The sequence below is a fragment of the Rhea pennata genome, chromosome 5 (genome assembly GCF_028389875.1).
Source record: "Rhea pennata isolate bPtePen1 chromosome 5, bPtePen1.pri, whole genome shotgun sequence".
NCBI lineage: Eukaryota > Metazoa > Chordata > Aves > Rheiformes > Rheidae > Rhea > Rhea pennata.
The window spans coordinates 16,440,333-16,467,162 of record NC_084667.1 but is presented as its reverse complement, the minus strand read 5'-3'; the positions used below and the strand labels follow the sequence as shown (position 1 = coordinate 16,467,162).

Sequence of the window (26,830 nt, the reverse complement as noted above, 5' to 3'; positions counted from 1 at the left end):
CGAGGCGCGGAGCGAGGCCCGGCGCAGGCCGCGGCGGCCCCGCAGACGGCGCAGCCGTAACGAGCCACGAGGACCGCGCGGCGCCGGGCCGCAGGCCCCCGCGCGCCTCCGCCGACCGGCGGCAGGGCCCGGCTGGCGGGGGGAGGCGCCCCGCAGAGCCCGCGCGGGCCGCAGTCTCCAACCCCCCCCCGCGCGCGGCCGGGCCCCGGCGGCAGCGGAGCGGGGCCGGGCCAGGCCGGGCCGGGCCGGGCCGCGGGGCGGGGCGGGGGCGCCCCGGGGGCGGGGGCGGCCGCTCGCCGCCGCCGCGCCGCCGCGCCCCGCGGGGCCGGCGCGCCGCAGCCAACGGCGATCGCGCGCCCGTGCGGCCCACGCGCGAGCGGCGTGTTTCCCTCGCGCAAGGGCGGGGGAGGGGCAGGAAGGGCGTGGCCAGGCGGCGGGAGCGGAAGTACGTCGGCGGGCGGCCCCAGCCAATCGGGAGGGCGCCGCTGGCGGGCGTCGCGAGGCAGCTTTGCCCGGGCCGCCGCCGCCTGCGCCCCCGCGAGCTGAGCGCCGCGCGCCCGCCCGCCGCCGCCGCCACCGGCCCTGCGGGGGCGGCACCGCCGCGGCGCGAGCGACAGGACGGGGGGAAAAAGCCCGGGAGCGGCCCACGTGATGGGCTGCTGCAGCCAATGAGGACGGCAGGAGGTTGCGCGTGGCAGGCGAAGGCCTCCGGAGCTGCGAGCGGGGCGCGTGGGCCGGGGCGTTGCGGGGCGCCCGGCGCCGCGCGGAGCCGGCGGCGGGAGGCAGGTAGGAGCTGGCCGCCGCCTCGGGGCCCTGCCCGGCGCCTTCCCCCCCCCCCCCATCCCAATTTTGAAGTTTTATTCGAGGAGGTGGCGTGAGGTGTGCGCGTCACGTGAGCGCGGCGGCCCAATCACACGTGCGCGCTCCGTGCCCTACGGCCGAGAGGGCCGCGTTTGAGGCGAGGGGGCCGCCGCTGCCCGGCGGCGGCGGCGCGGGCGGCCCTCGCTCCCCCCCTCCCCCCCTCCCACCGCCGCGGCCGCGGGAGCGCGCGGGCGGGCAGCTGGGGGCGGGGGGGCAAATGCTGGCGGTCACGTGGCGCGGGCGGGGGGGTGGAGGGGAAGGAGGGTTAAAGGGGCCGAGCAGCCTCGCGGCTCCGCATCCGGGCTCTGCGGCGCGGAGGGGTCGGGCGCGGCGCGGCGCGGCCACCGCCGCCGCGTCCCGCGGCCATCGCGCTCTCGGGGCCCGTCCCCCGGCGGGGGCGTGGCTGGCGCGAGCCGTGAGACGGGGCTGGCTTCCCCGCGCCTCGCCCGGCGGGCGGCTCCGCGGCGGGAGAGCCGTTCCGCGGGGGGCGGAGGAGCAGCGCGGGGGGCTGCCGCGGTGCCCGCGGCCGTGCCTGCCCCTCCGGCGGCCCGGCGCCGCTGGGGGCGGCGGTTGGGGCGGGAGGTGGGGGGGGGGGGAAGCGGGCGGCCGCGGCGCCCCCTTGGCCGCGCGCGCTGGGGGCGGAGCCCCCGAGGCGGCGCCCCCGAGGCGGCGCCTAGCGGCTCGGCGCGGCTGGCGGCGCGCGTGCGCCTCGGCACGTCGCGTGAGGCGGCCGTTGGTGCCGCGCGGCGCCCCGCCCCGCCGCGCCGGCCCGAGCGCGCGCGTGGCGGCTCGCTCCGCGGCTCGGCGCGCCGCCCGTGCTTCTGGTATTTTCCTGCCTTGCCGTGGCGGAGGCTGAGCGCCGCGGAGCCGAGGCCCTGGGAGCCGAGGCCGTGCTGACGTGGCTCCGGAGCCGGCTTCATGCCGCGCGTTCAAGGGTGCGCGGCCCACCGGGGACCGTCAGGGCCGCTCCCTGCAGCGCCTTCCCGCGGAGGGCTGCGTCGTAGGTAAAGGACAGCGCCGCTTCCTTTGAGCGACGTTGCGCTGCTGGTGCAGAGCCTTCGGTTATTGGTGGGTTTAGGTGCCAAGGTAGTGGATGGTAAGTTTGACAGTGGCCTAAAAAATGGCAAAGCAAGATCAGATAGCAATTGCAGGGATAAGGATTAGCAAACGTTCCTTCAACCGTGTACAAAGAATGATTTCCAGCAGTGTGGCTTGAGGTTTTTTCCTAGTTTCTTAAGATATCAAATCTTAATGCAGTTACGCTATCTTACTGGTCACGCAGGACTTCTGAACTCATGGCTTGTTTTTAACCACACTGGACACAATGGGCCAAAGCTCTGAAGATTTGAAGTTACTACAAACTTTGAAAATTGATGATTGCATAAAGAAGAGGCAGGCGATCAATTAACTATACAAAATGGCAGTAGCAGTTCAAGGTGATCTACCCTGCACTCATTCCAGTGCTGCAGCAGCTTTCCAGTGCCAGCAAGCACAGTTGCTTGGGGGTCTGTAGTGAGAATCGGAATGAGGAATTGATTCTTCTAGAAAATGTTTATATGGGTGATGTTTTCTTTTTTTTTCTTTTTTTTTTCTTTTTTTTTTTTTTTTTTTTTTTGCACCTATGTGTGAGAAAATAACAGTTTTCAGTTCCAACTGAGATGGGCAAAATTCGTTCACACTGTATTTCATGTGGCAGCAGCTGGGCTTTAGTCAGCTGTATTGTTTGCACAGTGCTGGTACACATGCTATAGTTCCTGTAATGGGAGACAAACATGCTGGAGGGAAACCAGTGTTAGTCCACTTATGAATAAACTTATTTGATCACCTGCCAGAAAAGTGTCATCAGTTTGCTGCATCATAGACAGCAGAGGATCTACTCAAATTCAGCCATGATATGCAAATAGAAGACTTAGCTGTGATAATGGCAAAACTTACTTGATGTCTCGTTCTTCCATAATTAGGGATGATATTATTTATTCTTTTTTCCTGGATGACTGAAGAACCAAGAATCTGATGATGATGATGGAGTTGCTCTTGTCTTTGCACAGTTGGAGTAAGATGGAGTACCCCTTTCCTTGTGGGATTTTTGCTGATTTTATTACCAATGATAAATTGTTGATGCATGTCTTTCTGAACTGGTTAAGTAAAAATAGTGTAAAAATGATACAGGTGAGAAGGCCTGTCATGAGCAGAAGGTAGCCAGAAGAAAGCCTTAAAAACATGAAGCCCAAAGCAGAAAGGCAGTAAGGGACATGAACAATACAGAAGATGAATGTGGAAGCCAGTTAAAATATTTCTACAGTAAAAGTGTTTGTGTTCACTGCTGCTGTCACTATCTCCAGGAAAAGGCAATTTGGGAAATGGCAGGACTGTCACCTGATTGTATGGAATGATACGCTGTTTTGCTAACTCTTGCAGTAACATTGCAGTACAATGTTTTCTGCTAGTATAGTGTGGTCTGCCTGACCACAGGGTAAGTCAGTAGTGAAGATGGACATAAAATCTGGAACCCATCACCAGTAGTCTGATGCTTTAATTGGTGTTACTCTCCTTTTTACCGCAGTCTAAAAGGGGCAAGGAGATTTCCCTGGCAGCTATAACTTGATGAACTAGAGCCATTGGTGACCGTGTAGCAATGCTTATTGCTATAAAACAATCTCTTCTTGTCATGAGCTCAGATGAAGTCTTTTTTACTTTCCTGGCTTGTTTTGCCCAATTTTATTTTCTTGTTTGTACCCTCTATTTCTGTCTATACTGTGGATAAGATTTTCATCTAAAGATTCATTTACATTGTGCATGTTCACAATGGCTGTAAAGGGACTGAAAGTCATGAAAACTGTGTTACTTTTGTTTATTGTGACTTGCTTCTGCCATTGTTTCATGGCAGAAAGCACGTAAAGATGGCTTTATGTTTTTTTTTTTTTAACTTTCAGTTGTTGAAGTAATGTTACATTGAAAAAATGTAGCAATCTTGCATTGAATGCTTGAGTAGCAGGCATATCAATAACTTGCTGATGGAATATGGGAAGTAATATACAATAATGTATTTAAAATGCCTAAATAGTTACATATCGTAGTTACCTACAGTGACTATTTAGAGTGAAAAGTGACTACCCCTCTCCCTGAAAAAAACACAATCTATTTACATAAAGTATGAATTGCTTTTTCGTTCTACAGTCTCCAGTGTTTGGAAAGATCTGCGTATTGCCTGAAAGTTTAGGAGAATGACTTGTGTATTGTACACTGTGCATCAATGCTATTAAACAAAATAACTTTACTGGGAGACTCAAAGTTCTGGTTCATGTAGGAAGGTATTAGCATTGGAGAGCTGAAGCAGGTATTCCTCTCTTTGCCTGCTCTCCCACCAGGGGTTCATCCTGCTCCTGCCATAGAAACAACTGCTCTTGGAGGGGTGTGGCTGACAGTTTATGAAGCAGCATGTTCATGGCTTTAAGCATTAAGAACTGAATCTGTGTTTAGTATAAATTAGTGATCTGGGCTGAAAACTGATGACTTAGAACTTACTATTCCCATAGGAAGTATGACAGTTTCTGTGTGGGTCTGGAGTGGACAGCTGAACCTGAGTCAACTGCTGCTCTGAGTGATCTACAAGTTATATATTTTGGCATGTCTGCCTCAGCAAGAAAAGCTGGTTCTGGAAAAACAGATTCCTTACTCTGATTTTTCTGCAATAGCTTACAATAAAATGATGCCTTATATCAAACTTCCTGGCTAGATTCTATCACCACTTATACCTTAATCTTGACATCAGATTATACTTAATCGGTATAACCAAAGGAAGAACTTGCACTATTTTATACTGTAAATGTTGTAAGCTTTCTAAAAATAGACTGGGATTCTGTTGCCTAAGCATAGGGGTCTGGTGCCGTTTTAGATGCTATAGGTGTAAGACATCTGTGAACAGCAGACATTCAATTCTAGGAGGTCAGTGCTCTTCTGAAGTAGCAATCAGAGACCAGTTGGACAATGAGAGGTGTAAAAAATCAAACGATACGCCTTTGCTTAGACAACTTAATCCAGTTCAGTTTCAGAATTAGCAGACTTTCTTGTGGTATGCTACTGTATTAATGATTCTCCAAAGCGGCTAAAGAATCTGTGGGTTTTTCATGTTAGCGCTTTTTCTAGTTTTCACACTACACAACATTTTTGACTGTTGTTTTTAGTTAGTGAGTTTGTGAACTGAAAGTCTCCTTTTTATTCCAGTAATGCTTCAGTAGTAATGCCTCTCAAAGTATGCCATCTGCATAAGTGTCCTGTTGTAGCTCTAAGTTGTGGGAAGGATCTTTATTCAAACCAAAAAGGAGATTGCTAACTAAAAATAAAAACCCCCACCTCTTCTGTATTCTCCACAGGTTTTCAACTATGTCTGCAATGTATGTTGCTCTTCTACATACAGATTTTCAGCAAAGCCTGGACCATGTGACTCTCCAGCTGATGATCTGTTGCTGACCCTTTGAGATAGGTTAGAAATACTGATTTTTTTTGAAGGACCCAGCTTCTTGCCTGAACTCTAACTAGCAACTTTGTGGACTATTGGTTGACTCTTAAATTGCAATTACTTGTACTGTGTAGGATGAGAATTTGCACTTTTTGCTTGCAGGCATTACTGAATTGCTGAATTACGATTTACTGGATACCATTAGGAAATGCAATTTGTAAAGATTGTAGGTCATGCTTTCAGGGAATATGTAGGCAATATGTCTGAAAGAAACATGTAGGGGGAAGGAGGAATACTTCTAGGTGGTCATCTTCATAGAGTTTCAAATACAACCATCACTTCATTAGTTATTGTAAGTTAGCACCACTGGTCATGGATGGTGATAGTATGAAAGAGTTCATTTCTATGCTGCCAATTGGTGTCTAGTGCAATCAAGGCTGTTAAGCTGATAGTTGTATAATTAAAATGTAATGTTGCTCTTCATGTAGTTTTTTTAATCGACTATAACTGCTCAGAACTGGGTTGTTTAAGCTGGTGATGATTCATAGAACTATAGAAGAATGTCAGTTGGGAGGAATCGGCAAGTAATCATCAAACGTCTTCCTCAAAGCAGGACTGACTTCAAAGTTAAATGAGATTGCTCTGGCTTCTACTGGTGAAGCTGCTCTGTTGATAAGCTAGAGGTTCTGCTTCTGTGCAGGTGAAGTTTTCTACCTGACCTGAATGAAATGGAGGCACAGTCCCTGGCAGTGTCTGCTCTCTGGTGTTGCTTAATCCACACTGGAACATGTGGCTCATGGCCACAACCACTGCACTTTCTGCCATTCAGTCTTACTCAGCTGCCCTTAGTGGTACTAACAGCCCCCTTCTTGGGGGGGAGGGGAGGAATTGGCATCCAGAAACATGAAACTTAGAAGAACTGTAGTTTTGGAGAAAATGGGACAACAGATAGAGCATACAAAGGAAGGAGCAAACTTTAGAGAGGACTGTGGCAAAAAATGGGTTTCAGATATACTTACAGGATTCCTAACCTAGTTAAAGTAAACTAAGATGTTTACAAGTTGAATTATAATAAAGACTCTTAATTTATAACTAAACTGGAATCCTTTCTTGGTTCCTTTCTTCCCCCTGCTTCCCATTTGCTATATGAAAGCACTTGGCTGTTATCCACTGCTTACTAGAGAAGAGCTTTTTTAGAAAGTTGAGAGAGAATGGTCCTGTGAAGCTATTCCAAAAAATATCTGAACGTGACCCATTACCAAAAGAATAACATCTCTTTGATATTCATGTTTCCTTCCCTCTAACTCCTCCTAACTTCTGTCCCCATGCCCATCTGATGTTACATATTTTCTGTGCCTCTTCCCCCTACCCCCAACAATAACAAGTATATGAGGCTAAAACCTCCCTGTCATTTACTGCTAAAGTGTGAAAATCACTTTTTGCATGTTCTTTCATGCTTGGAAAAATTATATTTAAGCAGCTTCTCTGTTCAGTGAGTGGGTTTAATTCTTCCAGCCTGAGTCCATTTTCTAGTTGAAAGGGAAAATATTCCATGATTTTCTGCTAAAGACATACCTATGCCTATATTTTTCAACAACATACCTATACAATTGTTTTGGTGCATATTTTTCAGGAGTCTGAAAAATACGTTTTATTTAATTGGGTGCTTTTGTGGTGATCTCCCATAGGGTAAGTTTCTGTTGCCAAAAAACCCTCAAAGGAGTATGGGCCTTCAATATTGATGGTTTCACCAATTTTCTGCTTTGTAACAGCAAAGACACAACTGTGTTAGTTAGACAGAAGAGCAGCCTTTGTGAAGTTGCAGTTTATAGTATATTATAATCAGTACAAAGTTCTAGTCTGCTAGTGATTCTGGAACTTGGTGTTCATTTTAATGCCTTGACTTTTTGGCACCACTGTGTGAACATCCGTCCCTTGACGGTGGATGCAGTATTGTAAAACAAATAACCCTAACAGTAAAGGGGGTAGCAAAATTGTTCACCTGCAACCATGCTGCATTTTGATGTGAATTTCATTAATATTCACAATACTGTTTTACTGGCCCTATTCTCAGAAGTATCTGGTTTACAAAATGTAGTAATAATTCCTTTTAACGTGTGTAAAGGACTGCCGCTGTAGGGATGGCTTGCAGCAGTATTGGTTATGTGCTGAGTACAGGAAGACTTTAAGACTATGTTGAAGTACAAAACTTGGCTTATTTAGCTTGCCTCACATCACATAGCATGATGGTCTTCCTTCAGCACTGGGGTAACTCGGGCGTGGTCTGACAGGTTTGTGTTAGTTGTCTGAAGGCCACCTGGCACTTGTGAAGCTGTGGTGTTGTAGGGTCAGATTCTGGCTGGTGCATGTGGCAGTTCTGCGGAAGGTTGTGCAGAGGAATGGAGATGGCTGCTGGGCCCTGCAAGGTAGCCCTGCACCGTGGCCGTGTGCTGCTCCCAAGTCTTGGGCTTCTGTCATGTCCGAGTCCTTTGGATTTCAGACTGTGTCGTCTTTGCAGAAAAGGAAAAAATAGCATTTTCTGAAAAAAGAAGCAAATAGGGACGCAGCCTGTGTCGTGGAGAGGGTGGCGGAAATGCTGCTCCGGGTCCTGGGCCCGCCTGGGGCGGGGGGAGGCCGGGGGAGCGCGTTAACGCCGCCTGACGGCCGCTGCGCGCAGGCTGCGGGAGGGCCGGGGCGCGGAGCGGAGCGGGGCGCGCCGCGCCTGCCCAGCGCGGACACGGCGCGCTTCCTGCCGGAGCCGTGACGGCGGCGCGGCCGGGCCTCCCCCGCGCGGGGAGCAGTGCGAGCGGGCGCCTCGCCCGGCCCCGCTGGGGAGCAGCGGCGGGGAGCGCCGCCGCCGCGCTCCTGCGCGGGGCCCCGCGGGGCTTCGAAGGCGGCGGCAGCCGCGGGGCCGTTCGCGCGGCCGGGGTGCGCGCGGCGCCCCGCAGCGCCCGCGCGCGTTCGAGAAGCTTCTGCGGGCGCGGGGCGCGGAGCGGAGCGGAGCCGGGCCGGGCGGCCGGGCCGGCGCTCGGCGCGGGCACGTGACGGGCAGGCGGGAGGGGGGGGGCGCCGGGCCGTGACGCGCTTGCGCGCGGTGCGGCGCGGTGACGTCACGCGGGTGCGCACGCACGTTGTCCCCAGCTGGCGGACACACGGTCCGTGTGAAGAGAAAGGAAGTGGGAGGCCCGCGCCGCGCCTCGCCGCGCCGCGCCGCGCCGCACGGTAACGCCCGCGGAGCGCCGCCCCTCGGGGCCGCCGCCGCCCCGGCCGCCGCGCGCGTAACCTCCGCGTACCTGCCCCGCTCCTCCCGCCGCCGCCCCAGCTGCGAAAATTAACACCAGGCGCGGCCACGAGGCGACGGGCCCGGGCCCCGCAGCGCGTGCGCGCGGGCCTCTGCGCGGCGGCGGCGCGAGGCGCCGCTTCGGGGCCGCCCCGGGAGCGCCGCGCCCGGCCCCGGCCGCGCGCGGGGCCGCCCGCGCCCGGCGCCGCCCACGTGCCCCGCCGCTTCCCTCCGCCGCCGGCACGACCGGCCGCCGCCGCTCCCGGAAAGGCGCGGGCGGCTCCCGGCGGTGGCTGTCCGCCCCCGCCCCTCCCCCCCCGGGCTTCCGGCCGGGGGCCGTCCCGGGACGAACGGGGGGGCCGGTAAAAGCGGCGAGTGCCGGGTCTGGCTCGTGGCCGTGGAGCCGCGCGACCGCCCGCCCGCGCGCGCGCGCGCCGCCGCAGCGCCGGCCGCGGGGGCGGCGCGCCCGGGTGGCCCCGCCGGGGCGGGTGGCAGCGCCGCCGCGGGTTTGAACGGCAGCGGCGCCCGCTGACATTGGGCGCAGCGCCGCGCTCCCGCGGGCAACGCGGCGGCTCCCGGCGCGCCGCCGCATCTGCTCCGGCTCCGCGGCCCCCGCTTCGGCGCCCCTCGGGGTTGCTGGCGCGGGTGCTGAGGTTTCCTCGCCCGCTTGCAGCGTTTACCCTGCTGCAACTGAAAGCTGCGCGTGGTGCCGCATCTGCGCACGTTGTGCACGTAAATCACAGTCTCGACGGCAGAAGATTCTCTTGCAAGCAGGTTTTTCGCATCTGGTTCTTTTCCTGCCTTTTTCCGCACCTCCCAGTGTGACTTCGAACATTTTTTTCCCAGTTTGTTCTTTAGTTAGATGTCAGTTTTCAAATTTAAGGTTGTAGCCTGTATATGGACAGATAAGTGAAACACTTTTTGAGGATCATCATAAATGATGTGTACATAAATGATGTGTAATAAAACACATGAGGTTTTTTTATCAATAGGGCGTATCAGTGTCGAAATAATGCAACTTTCGGTTTTGTGTGCTGTAGTTGCACATGATCACGTTGTGTTGATAATGACAGTCGCCTTAGACTTACTTTGGTACTGTGAGCATTGCTTATGGTACAAATAATTAAAATAGTTCAGTGTAAGAACTTTTAGCATTGGAAAACAAACACTCGGCAGTTCTTCATACATGTGTAATTTTTGCTGAATGCGGAATTACTGAATTCTTCTGAATTTATTTCTTGTGTTTGTAAGTTCTGCCTGAAGTCATTTAAAGTTACAGGCTTTCTGCATATCTTAAACTGTTGATTTGAAATCATCTTGATAGTGTGTTTCCTTAAGCATATAGCGTTTTGTTGTATACTGTAGTGCATTAATGTGAACTTCCTTTTATGACTACGTTTTCTATACAAATATGCTGTATGCATATATAGGCATGGTAAGTTGGTGGAAAATCACATACAACTTAAATGGCAAACTTGGAATGTAATATTCTTCTCTCCATTCCACAGTTCTGTGATTTTAATAAAGCTTTGTATTTCTATTCTGTTCTTACAGATAAACATTAAAAAGCTTTTTTAGGATTACCTGTCTGTTTTGCAGTGCTTTGTCCAGGACTTTACATATGCTCTTTTGTAAAAGCAGGTCAACATTCTTAAAATTGAAAATATACAGCTAGTTTTGAACAGCTAATTCATTTTGTGTTCCATACTCCTCGAAGTTTGTATAAGTGGGAAATAATACTCTTTTCTCATTAAAACTGAAAACTGTATCTTCTGAGTTCGCAGGTCTCAAAAAACTGTAGAGATTGCATTGCCTTTTTTCCCCTGAATTGTTTTTTACAAAGTTCTAAAATGCAAAGTTTAGAGTGTGGAACTAAGTCTTTCGTATTTACTATGTGTCAAGAACTTTCACCATGGAGTATAAATTCTTCACCTCCTTAGCTCTGAGGTAATTTCCCACATACCTGTGGGAGCTAGTTTACATAGGAAGAGCTTCCTCCTACAGTAATTTAGTTCTAACAAAATAAATATCACTAACTGAATACATAATTCACTTAAAACTTGTGAATATGAGTTAATTAGAATGTGGTTGCTTTTAAGCAACTGACTGCTGGTGATTCTTTTAACTTGTCCCAGGTTCATGCTTGTTTCCAATTACACCTTATGTAATGAGTCATTTTTTTTGTCAGTGCTGCATTTCACATGTAATAAGGTAAATAAAAACATGTGAATATGGGAATGGCATTCTTGTTGGATATTTAAAAGCACTTACTTTACATTTTTACATTGAGAAATGTACAAACTGCCTAAGAATTAAGTTGTTTATGCTCTTCTGTTAGAGTGTTGATGTAATAGTTACCTGTGGAGTAGATGCACAATATTGAAATTGTATATACAAAGGTAATTTTTCTAGTTCCATAAACAATGATAAGGCTGATGATAACAGTACTAGTGTTTTCTGATTTCACATACATTATTTCCGTAACTTAGAAGCTAGAGATAGTTAAGGTTGTCTGATGCTTTCCATTCAACCATTTAATCTTAACTTGGGTTTTGAGGGGATTGGTTTGTTTGTTTATTCCCAAGGCTTATCCATTTGAACAATTTTTTACTCTTCCATTCTTTGTCTTGTGCTGACTTTGTAGAAGATCTTTAAGTTATGTGGGGGAATCCCAAAGAAATGCCAGCTACAAAAATGTAGTCTTTCTCAGCAAAGAAATCTCAGAGAAAAAGTTTTAATCATATTTTTTTCTCCCTTTCCCCTTTCATTTTCCGAAATTCTAGGTCTCTGAGACCTATTTCTGTTTGGCAGGAGAAAATGACCTGTGTCAGAGGTGTGCCGTTTGCTCTTCCGAAACTTCCATGTTTTGCCAAACGCTGATGTTTCTAAGTAAGCGACCTGAAAAGTTGAGACAGTATCAGAACAAGCAGCACTCTGATGTTTCGAGTAAGGCAGGAAAATATGGTTTGAAGGTGTCATAGCCTATGTGTCTCCAAGGCCTGAATTATACGCGCAGGCAGTCTTGATTTGATATTGCCTAATTGTACTTCATTTTATAGTACCAATTATCTTTTAATATTTTTTCCACATTAAAAATATTTAAAAGGTTTTCTCTAGAGACCTAATTACTTTTTAGAGAGCCTGTATTTGAATAATTTTAACTTCTAACTTTCTTTTTTTCAGAATGGTGAATACAAGTAGAAGATTACCAGAAGAACTGTATAAATTTTTCCTTTGATTTGAGAGCTTACAAGAGTGCTCATCATGGAGAAACAGCAGATTGTCTTGGGCAACCGGGATGGGACTGTGTCAGGTGCAGCACCTGCTTTTTTTGTCATCTTGAAACAACAGCAGGGAAATGGTAAAGCTGACCAAGGGATCCTAGTAGCAAACCGCGATGCTTGTGCTCTTGCCAGTAGTGTATCAACTCCAGTAAAGTCCAAAGTCAAGACCTGCCTCCCTGCTGACTGTGTCTCAGGGGGCATCACTGTTACCCTAGATAACAACAGTATGTGGAATGAATTCTACCATCGCAACACAGAGATGATTCTGACGAAGCAGGGGAGGCGCATGTTCCCATACTGCCGATACTGGATTACAGGTCTGGATGCCAGTCAGAAGTACATCCTAGTCATGGACATATCCCCCGTGGACAATCACCGATACAAATGGAATGGCCGTTGGTGGGAGCCCAGCGGGAAGGCAGAACCGCATGTTCTAGGGCGAGTGTTTATTCATCCAGAATCCCCTTCCACTGGCCAGTACTGGATGCACCAGCCGGTATCCTTCTACAAACTCAAACTTACCAACAACACACTGGACCAGGAGGGTCATATAATTTTGCATTCTATGCACCGCTATCTGCCCCGGCTTCACTTGGTGCCTGCAGACAAAGCCACAGAAGTCATTCAGCTCAATGGCCCCGATGTCCATACTTTCACCTTTCCACAGACAGAGTTCTTTGCAGTTACAGCCTACCAGAACATCCAGATTACCCAGCTGAAAATAGATTACAACCCTTTTGCTAAAGGATTCAGAGATGATGGGTTGAACAGTCGACCTCAGCGTGATGTGAAACAAAACAGTAACTTAGAATTGGAAGGGGGTAGTGTTTCCAACTCTCCCAGCCATCGTGGTCGCCCAGCTGAAGTTGATGCATTGGATTTGCATCAGAGAAGTTTAGATTCTTCATTCATTGTTCAGAATCCATCAGATACTGATTTGGAAAAAGAATCCTTTAATGCAGAAAGAGACTTCCTGGGTTTCCTGGACACTGACCTGTCTACAGGTGATGTGCCAAAGCTAAAACAAGAAGTTTCTGAAAGGTGAGAGATAGTTCTCTCTTTTAGCATGAAGGTTGATTGAGTGGGTGTTTGGTGCTCAGTATGCAGTTTTATAGCTAAAATTTGCTTTACTTGAAATGATAGAACACATATTATTAAAAGCTTCTCTTTGCTTAAACAGTTACATGTCAATCTGGACTTTTTTAATGCTGTCAAGGAGCGTAAGCATTAGATAGTGTGGCTTTGACTTCATTTGTAAAGAAGTGTTGAGGAATTACTGTTAACCCTAATAGTGTTTTAGAAGACTACATTTAATTATTAGTAGTTTTAAATAGAATGTGTTTTGGTTATCAGAACATTGCCTTTCCTTTTAAGATTGCTTACCACTGCAATATGCTGTTTCTGTTTCTTACGTTTTCTGTAGTGGGTGGGTAAAGATGCGTGACCTGTATGAGTACTGGGTTGGCTGTGCATACAGAGTGCTACAAGGCAGTTTTAACTGCCAATAACGGATCGTGTGAATTCTTTTATTCCACAGATAGGTATGAGGTAGCCTGTCTGTAATGAGTTGCCTCATATTTGCTGTGAGGTAAGAGAATGTGCATCCAGGAAAGGACTGCAGAATAGTTGCTGCGCAGTTAATTTTGGACCTTACTTTACTCTGTGGCATTTTTATGCCCAAATACTTGTCCCATCTTTACTTTTTTGGAACATCCTATTCATTTCACACAAGTAGTGGGAAAACAGCCTAGTATATATCAAGAGCATTGAATCTCTTGGTTTTTGCTAGTACCAATTAATTTTTTATTGGTCAAGTCTGACCAGACCTATTATTTTACCGCACTTTTCATGTAGTTCCTGAAATCTAAGCAACAAAACAGATTTATTGCATAGTTAATCTGTATCAAAAAACGTTAGAAATATTTTGCAGTGGTTTGAAAAAATAAGTTTTCTCTCCTGCCATGTTTTTTCATGTTTGGGAATACTGAGTAGTCTGCCAAAGATTCAGTAAAAAAAGCAGCCTTTTGTAGATTAGTGCAGCAAGATGTGATTTAACTGCAGGTAACTCATTCACCAGTGTGACTAGGCTCACACTGAATGATGCTAATGGTGTAGTTAGAGGTCAGTTCCTAAAAAAATGTTGCACTTAGGACATAATTGTATAGTCCATTTCAAAGACTATGCTACATTCATTGTGAGTTAGAGAGGATAGGTTGCTTGTTTTTTCTTCTGACCTATTCTTTTCCTTATTCTCTAAGACTTCCTTGAGTTTAATTATAATAATTCTCAAAAATAGTGGAATTGCTTTGGGATCCAGTGTATCCTCAGTTTTCTTTTGCAGTATTTCCCAGTGTCAGCGTGTTAGAAAGAAGAATGTCTTCTAAGCTTCTGATACTCTCTGAAAATTTTTTGTAAGGCTCTTCAAGGCTAAGAGTAAACTTGATTTTAGAGAGAATGGGATTTTTTTTTGTTTTAGTTCTAAAGAATGCAATGTAGAGAAGAGTTTAGTTAAGTCTGAATATTGCCAACAAAACACAAAAACTCCAAAAATTATTATTATTTAAAGATTCTACTGAAAAAAAGATTTTTTTTTTCTCAAAAGTGATCTTTTTTTCCCCACTCCTTATTGGAGTCAGCTACAGTTGAAACAGTTTTAATTCTGCAATAGAGTGGATGTTTAAAAATAAAAAATCAATTGGCTTTCAGTCTTTAGCTGGCTATATTTTGTTGAGGTTTTGAATGTATATTTTTCTTGGCTGTAATAATGTCCTATGTAATCTTAGGCAGCATTCCTCTATTTTAATCTGAACTGCCCTAAAATAAAACAAATCTTCAGATAATCTTAAGTCACTAACCCTTGTAAAGTTTTGATAATGGTGTTGTCATTCATTTTGTTTGTCAAAAGAGAACCATTGAGACAAATTATTTGAAGAGCTTTTCAAACTGAACAGCATGGTGGGTAGTTTTTTTTCAGTTCCCTTCTTTCCTGAAAGGCAAAAAACATGGTGCTGAAAATACAGATATTTTTGGCTGTTTCAGAATGAGTTACTCACTTCTAAAAAAGTTTCTTTAAGGCTTTAAGGATTGCCTTTAAGAGTAGGTTATATAAATTGGCACGCTTCATTTCTTCTCATCCAGAGCATAATAACTGTCTTTCTTTGTTTCACCTCCAGTACAGTTTACCTGCTATGCTAAGAATTGTACAGTAAAGGAAAAGCAGTAAATTTTTTATTTTTGGGGCTAGGACACATCTGTCTTCTAATGAACTACATGTTAGCAAAATCCTAGAACTACCTTCAGCCTTGTTCAGATTTTTGTTTTTATGTTATTGTAATCTGTATGTAAAAGTCAAATTTTGTACTTGGAGGCAAAGAATTGATTTTATCGAAGAAATAGCAGAACTTTCTCTCTTTTCATATGCTGGAGTTCTTCAGAATGTTACTTCTCCCTTTCCCTTCAGATCTCTTTACTGTGTTTTCGCACCATGCAGTTGAGGTCTGTTCATTCATATGTCGACCTTTAAAGGACAATGTTGTGCAAGCTGCATTTATCAAAATAGAGATTAAGTATATTAATGAAAACTAGACAATTCTTTGTCATAGGCAAGATTTCACTGATAGTTGAGGGCACTATCTTGCTTTTATGCAGGGTAGTCATTTTTCCTGAGTATAAATCATGGTAAGAGTCAGAAATTGGGAGCTGCTGGCTCTCAGATAATGCTCTCAAAAGGTTTTGGCTCTGGCGTTCCTAGTGCTCCAATGTGTGAGGTTTCCCGCCAATGCTACATTTTGCAGATCTCTGATGCAGAGGGTTGCCTTTCTGAGAACGAGATGGTATAAGAGATTGCATATACCAGTGAATAATTTTACTCTTATTTTGAGTTATTAATGCACTTTGGAAACAAAGTATTACTTCATACAAGGTTGAGGTTGTAGGATTTTTTTTTTTTTTTGATAACCCGGTTATATATTCAACTGAATTAAGTGTTTTCTAAGGGAAAAAAACATTTTAATTTGAGTTGTGGAAACTTCTAAATGAATATATTTGCATAGAACCAGTCAGTTGTTGGGGGCATGGAGGGAACCCCCCCAAAAAATTTACTGACTCTAAAGCATACAGGCTATTGTACCTTCTTACCCTTCTAGAATCTTTTGAATCTCTGAATTAAAAAATACATATGCAGTGTTTTTTAATGTTTCCCTTGTGTTATTTTTCTAACTTAGCTGTTTTGTGTTCAGTGTGACAGTTAACTTTTCCTTCCTTCCTTGCCGCCTTTTTGGAAGAGCTGTATACTTACCATCCTTGAATCTTCAACCACAGAGATCGATAGGTTGTCTCTTAAAGAAATCAGATGTGTTCAATAGATAGTGTATTTTAAACTGATCTACCTAAAAAAACATGTATCTTAGTACTTTCAATATGTGATAATTATTTGTAGTCTTAAGAGGCAACTGACCAGTTTTTAATTTGACAAAATGCATGAAAGCTATTTCAATGCTTTTATTATATTATTGTGAGAAACCAAATAATACATTACTTGGGGCGTAAGGAGATTTGTGTAAATATGAACGTTATCCCATTAGGTAAAGAAGAACTATTTAACAAGACATCTCTCTCAGCAAATTAAGCAGAGGATTTTGAGAGGATTCATCTTCCTGTGGCGTACAGGAAGGTGTATTTCTGTGACTGCTTATGTTTCCAATAAGTAGTGTGCTTCACAAAATCAGGCCAAACAAAATTACTTAAAAAGAAATTTTATTTTTTATGAAAAGTTCACTATTCAATATGAATTTAAAATCTACAAAAATGTCATTCAGCACTTTGTGCAAATACAATCTTCTCATGCATACACATACGAGCTTGCTACCTCACTCTTGTCACCATCTGACCTATGGTTACAGTATGCAGAGTAAAATAACATTGGCATTTAGGGATTTCATTTGTACAGTAGAACTCCTGTGTTTTGGGTACTGTACAGATTCTTGATAGAAAGTTATTGCCTAGCTTGAGTAGTAAATCTTGCAGTAAATAAAGCAAAATGACTGGAGAAATTCAGGCTTCTAGATTCATCCAGTTGGAAACAACAGAACTCGGATGAGAAATGTATTCCCAGCCAGCAAGCTCATTAGGTTTTTTGTCTCTTTATTTTGAAGAATTTTAAGGTAGAGGAGAAGATGAATCATACCTCTTAAAAGCATTCACTTTAATTCTAGATCTGATACACTGAGTAAACATGTAGGTTTAATGTAACAAGATTTTGAGTTTTGCCCAGAACCTCTAAATGGATCAGCTTAGACCTTCTCTTACAGTAAGCTCCCCGAAGAAGAGAGATCATTTTTTTAAAATCTTACATTTGACTTTTTTAATTAAATGAAGGCTAGAATTTTTTCTTATAGAAAACTCAGTGACTGGAGAAGAAAACAGTTGTTTCAAAAACAGGACCTGTATACAACCCTCCTGTTGCTGACTCTTTTCCTCCCAAGGCAGGTTTTTGCTCCAGGCTTGATTCTAGTTACTGTCCTTCTGAATTGCAGCAGATTTTCTGCATTGTTTCTGTCCTGTTCCTAGGAGTTTTTTGATATGAATATGTAAATTTTTGTCCTGGCTGTCTGCTCCATTTTACATTTTGCTCTTCATTCATGAGCTGCAGTCTCCCAGCTCCCATTTTGTAACCTTTGTGTGCCCCATATCTTGTGGCATCTCTAGGCATTTCTCCCTTAAACATGGCCTCAGTGTATATTAGGCAGAAATAACCTCTTCCTCCTCCTCTTCCTGTTCCCCTCCCCACGCAAGTAGAATATTGGAATACAGTCTGATATATTTAGTAAAGAAGTTCTAACTTATTTTCTGAGGTTCACTGTGGATAAGAGTTTCTGTTTTCATATCTCAACCGTATTTCCTTTAATGGCTAGGTGCCAGCTTCTGTTGTTCTTCACAACTGGTGACTGCAGTTTTTTGACTGATTCCTCTGCTACTTGAAGCAGCGTATGATCTGGGAGTGTAACTGGCTGCGTAGTTAGTCTCTAGTGTCTAATGGATAATATGTTAAATGAATGCTGATTATGTTAGTATTCAAACTAAGTGGAAAGTGGAGCATAATTCAATAGGATGCTAGCATACTGTAAGTGTTAGAACAGCAGTTATGTTTAAGAGTGGTCTTTGTGAGGCTTCAGGATGAATTAATTAAAATTTTAGTTAAATCATGTAAATTGAAGTGCTTTGAGCACTCATTTGGCCTCCTCTTGGCAAGTACGGTGGCTTTACAAAGATGACTTAGAGAAAATAGGTTTCTTGTGGGCATTTAATACATCATAACTTAGCATGAGTTCATGCTAAGCCTCACATAGAACTTCAAATGTCGTTCTGATACTACTAGGAAAGGAAGTAGTGCTGTTGCGTTCAGATAAGAAATTGTATTGTTTTCACTGTTGACAAATATAGCTTTTGAAAGTTTTCTTCTAAAAATGTAAGCTTGCAAATTACAGCTTGTTTAGAAGCTGAAACTTTGAGGTATTTGACAGACATGTATCTTGAAGCACCTTGGAAGTTGTTTACTCTATGTACCAAGGATTATGGGAAATCATGAAACTCTGGTAAAACAGGAGATTTGATAAATCTTGTATTTTTTTTTCCTTTAGTCCCATTGCTAGCAGTTACGAAAGCAGTTCCCGTGTGGCATCCCCATTGGATCCAAGTGGACACTTCAATGTAGTCATTAAAGAGGAACCATTAGATGACTATGATTACGAGTCAAGTATTTGCACACAAGGAATAAGTGTAAAACAAGAAGATACAGATGAAGAAACAGATGAATATTCTAATACGGATGAGGATGATCCCATCGTAGAAAAACATCTGAGGAAACATAGTGATATGGATGGAACAGATGGAGAGTTCAGGCCTCGGAAGCGGTTACTCACCAGTCCTTCAGGTGTTGCCAGAGCAAAAATGTTAAAACTGGATAGTGGGAAGATGCCTGTAGTCTATTTAGAACCGTGTGCAGTCACAAAGAGCACGGTGAAGATATCTGAGCTGCCTCAGACCATGTTGACTGCTTGCAAGAAAGATAAATCCTCTTTGAGTGCAATACTGGATTCCTTGCCTATCTGTTTTGAAAACCACAAAGGTTCTTGCTTAGGCACAGCCATTGTAGCTGAGGAATTAGCTATGAGAAAACAATCTCCTGGGAGTAAACTGTCACAGAAATACTGTTCAATCAGAGAAGCCCAGTGGGCTCTAGCTAAATCACCTAACTTTAGTCTCAGGGCCTCAGTCAGTTGTCACTTTTCAGCTAAAGAGGTTTGTGGAAGAAAGAAGGCTGGAATACTGAAGAATCCTCTGTCCCACAAAGGCCCTGGTACCAGTCAAAATGCCATATCATCAGTTCCAAATAAAAGAGGAAGACCACGGAAACTGAAAATCTCCAAGGCTGGTAGACCACCTAAAGGTATAACGAAAACTGTAATAGCAAACAAGAGCACTGCTCTGGGGCCTGGGAGTATCCTTCCAGATGTGAAGCCGGATCTTGAAGATGTGGATGGAGTCCTTTTTGTTTCCTTTGCATCAAAGGTAAATCTGAACTATTTTGGATAAAATTCAGTGCCCTTTACAGTGTCTCATATTTAACCGCCTATTTATGAGCTGAAAGTAAACTGAGTTTTGAATTTTAAACGGAATTTTGAGATTTATGACCTCTTTTCTTTGCAAATCTGTTCTTTCTATGTCTCTTTGTTTTTCAAAATACTTTTGTATGTTTTAGTGACTTAGGGAGACATTGGAATGTGGAATTCTGTATGTAAATGATGGTGTACTTTAGTAAACCATCTGATGTTCAATGATATTTGTGGCCTAGTTTGCATCTGGGTCAGTGTTTTAAAGCTTACGTACTTACTCCAGACTCTTTTATGTGTGTAGGAAGCTCTTGACATACACACTGTTGATAGAGTTGGAGGAGAAGAATCACAGAATCTTCAGGCTCCTTTGTTAGCTACAAATGATCCAGGTACCTTTTTGTGTTTTCTGCAAGGGGATTTTCCCTGCAATAAGGGAATGTACAAAGATGTATTGGAAGATAATTATTTAGGTTGTTTTTTATTACATAGTAAATGATAAATGTATATTCTCTGCTTATTTTTTGAGCAGACTGTCAAGCTAGAATACAAGTACTGGAAAAGGAATTGATGGAAGAGCTGAAGACCTTGAGACATAAGCAGGTCATACATCCTAGCCTTCAGGAAGGTGAGTGTGCAGGGTGCCTATTGTTGGGCCTGATTATATAATATATGTAACCGTACTGAGTGTATAGTTTCCTACTGGGTGTAATACTGTATATGCTTAATACAGCTGGGATCTGATGTTGGTTATTTTTGCAAACACAAGTTACTGAAAAAACCTTGCATGTGTGATGTGCGTATGTGCCAGTATGAGAACGTGAAAGGAATTGAGTCTGAAACTCTGTTCAGTTTCCCTCTTGCCACTTGTGACTGTGAAAGAGAATTTAGCACTTCTGACTTTTTTTTTTCCTTAGAGGCTTTAAAAGAAATAACTATTTGTAAAGATGGTTATTTTTCACACATTTATTGATCATCATGTTGCAAACTGGGAGAGGTGGAAGAGGCAAAATATCACTCCTGAATCTTGCGCAGAAGAACGAGAGGCTTCATGTTAATATATGTCTCTGTGGAAGAGGCTGAGCCTTCAGATTTTAGACTTTGTCTGTTTTGTAATTTTAGAGAGCAAATGGGCTGTTTTAACATCAGCATAGAAAATAGCCAGATGCTGGTACGCATTCTTTGTCCAGAATCTAGATATCCAGACACGTGTAACTCTTAACTGCATTTGCGGTATTTGAGTTGTTATTCCTGAGTCACTTCAGATCCAGGTTCACTAGCCAAACAGGCTGACTTCCAGCTCATGATTTTGATTTGTATATATAGCAGAACCTGAGTTCTTTCTCTGATGATGTCAAAAGTCTTCAGTGGTGGCAGTCTTGAGACCAATGGCTTTGATATAAGCATCAGAGCAGCTGATAAAGAAATTGATCTGAATGGAAGTGTGGCACCTTGTGCACTTGAGGTTCTAGTACTGAATTTTTCAAATGTATTAATTGTAGCTTGTAGGGATTGAGATGCCAAATACTGATTTTTGGCTCAGATACAAGTGGTTCTTGTGGGTCCTGATAGAGCTTCTACTGTGAAGAATCCTAGATTATCTCAATAATTTATGCATTGGCTAAGAAGAGAGCTAGACTGTCAATCTTTTCCCCCATTTTAAAGGGACAGTATTTTATTTCTTGGTAGTACTGGACTGCCGGTGTTGAACTTCGTAGAGCTGCTGTTTTATATGGCATATAAGCCTGAATTTGAGATACCCAGCAGCCTGAGAACTTTTGATTGTAGCCGCTCCAGAAAGCCAAGAGTGGCACAAGTCAGGAAAAGCAGAAGGTCTAAATGGAGAAGAATCCATTACCATGCTGGTTTCTAGACCCATCCAAAGTTTTCTGCTAATGATTCTGGATTTCAATTGTATCTAAAACCAGGCAAGGCCAGGGATGTATGTTGCTGATAACAGTACTAAGTTTGGCATTGAAAACTGCAGGGCTGTTGCTCTCTATCACTAATGCAACTGTTTTTGTTTGAACATACCTGGTACCGTATCACAAAGGCACACTACGTTGTGCAGAGTAGCAAGATGGATCCAGAACACCCCTTCTGATTACAGTGACTTCCACTTGGAATTTACCTATACAATAGTGTGCAGTTACTTTTCACGTGATAGTGAAGTTCTTCTGTAAAGTTACTTACATGATAGTAGATTAAATAAACTTGTGTGCCTGTTAGGAAATCTCTGGGCTTTGTTTTTGCTCAGATCTGAGTAGAGTCTTTCTAACTCCAAACAGTATCTTTTGAGGAATGCTTATTCTGCCCTTCTTTGGGAAGAAGGGAACTGTCTTCCCAGTGACTGTCATTTTTGCTGGAAAACCTAATGAATTTCAGGTACTTGGTTAGTACTTCCTCATATAACATTAATGATGCTAGAACAAAACAGTAGAAGATTTCTTTTTGCAACTTATTCCCTTTGGGTATTCGAAATAATTGCATTTTTTTCTGTTCTGATACTTGGTGCAGTTTCAGGAAGAAAAGATTCATACGGACTTGATGAGTCCCCTTCTCTCTCTTGATGTAAAAAATCATGCTGTCTTTGTAAAGAAACAAACAGCACTTTCCCCCCCAACTCCAAGTTAAAAACACTGTGTGTTTTCAGTTGGGTAGTGTGTGCCTGTTGAAGATAAGGCAATTTTTTTTTATGACCATGCAGAAACATGGCAGTATCTGAAAGGCTTAAAGCAGCAGTGTGAAGTAACTTGCTGACCTGTTATCAGACCTCATGCTTCAGATTTAGCAGCTGGGTCTGCTGGAAGAAAGAGAAGGTTCTTAATTTGCTACTACTTGAGTACAGCAACTGAAATCCAGCAATACTTCTGGGATGAGAGAAATGAAGCTTACGTGTCGTGTATGTTGACATCTGTGCTGACATATACTTAATGTTGCAGTTTGTTCTCTTTAGGTTGTTTATGTTTACTCCATGACGCAATTGTTCATTGGAGTCATCCTCTGCTCTTTATCAGGGTATTTTTCACTTAATGATTCTAAATTTAAATAACCAGTTATGCTTATGGGTGAAGTTCTTACTTTTGAGTGTTAAACAAAGCTAGACTTCTTTTTGAAGGTGGCAGAAAAACTCAAGTAGAGTGTCAAGAATATTGTGTTCTCTTTGCTTTTTTTTTTAGCTTAGTTTGAAAAGAAATAGATGGCATCTTGACATTTGACATGTTTCTGTACAAAACTGTAGATTCATGTGTTTTCCCATTTCCTTATGCAGATTTGAAAGTTACCTTTCACTAGACTATCTTTGATAAAAGTATCCTTTTCACAGCCATGTCTGAGATCTGTTCCCTGTCTTTAGTCTCCCAGTAATCCAGTGACTGTGTTGCCAGTTACAAACATAAATGTGTACGACCATCACAAGATTTGTGCTACACGTGCAAATCTGACTCTATGTCCTAAGCCTTGTGAAGTCATACAACATTTTCACTTTCAAGACTCAAGTAATTAAAATGCAAATTTTTAGACTTACTGGCAACAGGAGCAACATTTGTACATTTCTCTAGTTGAAATCCAAAACAGATGTTCTTGACTGCAGACTGTAGGATGACTGATTGACAATAGTCATTTTGTGAATTCACTATGTAATAATATTTTCTGAAAGATCTACTAGTCAAATTTACTACCTTGTTTTTTTTTCGTAATATTTTTGCATCTATAATCTATTTTGCTATAGGTAGTAAATCTTTTGTGGCTATGTAAAGTCTTTAAATTTAGCTTTTTGGGGGAGATAACGAAGGAAGATGTTAAAGGCAGTTAATGGTTTGTGGTGGCAGCCAACAAAATGGATTGTTTGGTTTTCTGATGGCCTTCCCCCACCTCACTTTCTAAAAAGCAGGTGGGCAAGAAGGCAGGCTAGTTTCAAACATATCAGTAAGGACAGCCTGCAGAGAAAACAAAACCAACCAACCAACCCCTCCCCCTCAATCAGCCTATTGAAATCAGGATCATTTAGTGAGACAGTCCTGAGAGAGCCACTTGAATATAACTTAGTATTATCTTGTTTGTTTTTGTAGTTCTTCAGAACTGTGATGTAGTTTCTCTTATCTCTTACTGGTGGTTGAAACTGAAGTATGGATGGCATGTGGTATATGATTTTACACAAGAAGAGCTTTCAGTAGAAAAAGGAGTGAGTGGTATCACTTGCAGGATTGATAACTCATGTACTGATATGAAACACGACAAAGTGAACAGGAGTGGTTCAGGTAGTACCACTGGCTTTCAGGGCTGTAAACAGTGCTAACTTAAAAAGAAAAAGTACTTTAATGCTGGAATGGATAGAACTCAGGTATTTTGCTTTCTAAATTTCTATGGAAACTTAGGTAGTAATCAGGAAAGCTATCATGTCATTCCATTTTTCATTGACTCCCTCTCCCCAAATTGCCCTTAAGTTCATAACTGCTGTAAATCCAGTGTAGGTAGCATTTGTGGACACAGATGCTCTTTTCAGTTCTCTTAAAATGCTTGCTGAATACTGGAAAAGCCTGTATATGACCTAGTGGTTTATTTTTTAATAAATATGTTGACTTTTTTTTCCTAATCTCTTTTTGCCTTGAGACATTTATTTGATATTTGTCTCTTGTAGTGGGACTGAAATTGAATTCTGTGGACCCAACAATGAGCATTGACTTGAAATACTTGGGTGTGCAACTGCCTCTTTCCTACTCAAATTATTCTTTGTGGAACTATCTGGGAACCAATCCCAATTCTCCAGGTGGGTAGAGTATGAATTTGCTGAAATCACAAGTATCATCTTTTTATTACTGATAGTCAGAGGATGAGAACGGACTCTTAGTTAAGTTTGATACTTCAAAAGAGATTAAAGTAGTATTACAGTAAGAAAATACAGTTCCTGGCCAAGTAGTCCTGTGTAGATTTGGCTGTGTGGTCTTCAGCCTGTGGTCCATTAGAAGAATCTGTCTGGCTTACTTTATGCATGCATGTTTTATCTGTTGGTCTTGGATTATTTTTAAATATAAACATACACCTTACCACTTCTGATGCGCTCAGGACAAGCCCAGACAGTCTCCCCATCTCTAATGTTGTCTGTGTCAAAATCAAAAAAGCTGTCTCTTGCAGTTCTGATTGTCAAAGCTTTCCTTTAGACATAGAAGAGTCTGAAGTGCAGCCTGGGAGCTAAACTAGAAATGTAGTAGTATGCCTACGAGGGGATCGTTATTCACTTGCATGCTGCTGTTTATTTCTCTGTTCACATTTTGAAAGTGCCTCTTGCTCTTTTGCAAGAGTCTTGTTTTATCCTCTCCTGCTTTTCCTTTTACCACTTCTTGCTTGTCCTGTTGGAAGCAGTGTGCCTGATTCCAGATCTGTGATAATCCTATTTTTCTGGTTAAAAATATCTTTAAAAAACATCTATAATAAAACATAGCCAAATAGTATAAAAGGTGTAATCTTGGTAGTAGTAATTTTTGTACCCATTTTATCCTTCAGGAAAGAGTAATGTCCAATCCTTTGACAGTTACATCTTTTGGACTATTAGGAGCTTTAGCTTAGTATACATACAGAAATAAATAAATGAAATCTTTCAGTTTATTGTGGTGTAAGTGAAAAAAATGGAACTTCGTATATGCAAACATCTTCCCTCTGTTACAGTGTGTAGTGCTGATTTTCATTGGGGCAGGGATAGCAAACTTGAAAGCTAAAAGCTAAGAAAATGCAAAACAATTACCAGAAGTCCTGGAAGAAGCTCCAATTCACTGCTAATTGCTTATTACAAAGCTGTTGACTAGTTGTGCTGCTTTTGTTTTTGTTTCCTGTTAAGCATCCAAACAAATACATTTCCCATTATAATGTGACTTTGATTCTAATGCTGTTGATAGGTACTGTTTTTAATAAGAAACTTGTTTCTTGCACAAAGTAAGGGAGTACTCATCTTCAGTCTTTTTCTCCTATTGTAATACACCTATCACACTGTCTTTCTCCCTCTTTTGGGGAGTTGGTAAAGAGGCAGAGCTTGTATCTCAGCTCTTGTTTTCACCGCAAATGAGGCACGTTCAGTTTGGGAGACCTCAGTCAGCTTAGTGTCAAATTCCAATTTTTCTAGCCTAGCAATATGTAGAACAGCCACACAGAGCCCTATTTATATTCCTACAATATTACTTAGCATCCAAAGTGATGGATAATTTGACACAGATGTCTCTGTTTGCATTTTGTGGTTATTTCTTGTCACTGTCCCTAATTCATAGTTGGCCAAATTTGATATAACAGTGAGTTTTCAGTGAAGTTTCTACAGGTCTTATAAAAGTCATTGGCTGAATTAGGGGGACAAATTAAAATTATTTCCTTTATTAAGGGAGGAAGTAGTATGAGGTCAATATTTTTTGGTTCCTTTTTGGCCTACTAAATTGCTGAGCCTCCCATTTATGTGTTGGAACTACCTGATTGCACCTTTGATAAGGGAAGGAGGATAAAACTGAAAATATATGAAAAAACAGCTTTTGTAGGGGGGTAGAAAATGTGGACAGACATGAGAGAACTGCACAGGAATTCAGGCTTTGTTAGTTATGCTGTTATTAAAAAAAAAGAAAAAAGTTTTAAGTCTCCTTATTCTGGCTTTTGATTTAGTACTATTCATTTATCTGAGCAGGAATAATCAGAGTTTGCCAAGACATTGATTACAATCAGGCTTGATTTATAAACTGAGGCTAGCTTTTTTCTCTTCCAGATACAGGATTTCCTTTTGTTTCCAGGACAGGAAAGACAAATGATTTCACCAAGATTAAAGGCTGGCGAGGAAAACTTCATGGTGCTTCTAGAAATGAAGGTTAGGAAAAAAGAGAGAATGGTGTATATATTTCTATTGATAGGTCAAGAAAAGTGTATTAGATCTTGTAGTTCACTTACTGTGTGTGACTCAATAAGAGTTTTTTTTAAAAAAATATTAAAACTGTAATGAATGAAGAATTTATTCGTACTGCTTTCATGACCAAGAAGAAGGCTTAGGGGCAGAAAGCTGTTGGTTTATTGTTTGTTTTTCGCTTTGGTGCAGTGCGTATTTGAGGAAATACGGTAATTCCAGAATTGTGATGCTTAAAGAACTTAATGAACTACAGTAATTTTTAAGCTACTATTAGAAAGGACATTTCTTGCATACTAGATTACTTCGTCCTGACTCAGATATTTGGCAATAGATATATAAATATCAGTATATTCTTCTTATTTTGAATTTGAGAAAATACTTATATTGTAGACTCCACACTTCAATACAATATGATGTTGGATATTCTAGATGCATTGGTGTGTACCAGGTAAGTTAGATGTTTGA

The 26,830-nt window shown here is 43.1% G+C and overlaps 1 protein-coding gene across 12 annotated transcripts in view; it reads left to right on the top strand.

Moving 5' to 3' along the window:
- Positions 1-592: 592 nt before the first annotated feature.
- The window catches only part of MGA (MAX dimerization protein MGA), a 65,522-nt gene continuing 39,284 nt past the window's right edge, over positions 593-26,830 (top strand). For 11 of the 12 annotated variants that reach the window (XM_062575876.1, XM_062575873.1, XM_062575872.1 and 8 more), the window contains exons 1-7: positions 593-786; positions 11,784-12,925; positions 18,523-19,453; positions 19,799-19,886; positions 20,027-20,122; positions 24,134-24,262; positions 26,231-26,329. In XM_062575876.1, coding sequence (XP_062431860.1) covers positions 11,865-12,925; positions 18,523-19,453; positions 19,799-19,886; positions 20,027-20,122; positions 24,134-24,262; positions 26,231-26,329 — 2,404 coding nt within the window. In that variant the 5' untranslated portion in view covers positions 593-786; positions 11,784-11,864. Of the gene's footprint in view, positions 787-11,359; positions 11,490-11,783; positions 12,926-18,522; positions 19,454-19,798; positions 19,887-20,026; positions 20,123-24,133; positions 24,263-26,230; positions 26,330-26,830 lie in introns of those variants that run through there. The other variant, XM_062575870.1, reaches the window with a different exon arrangement.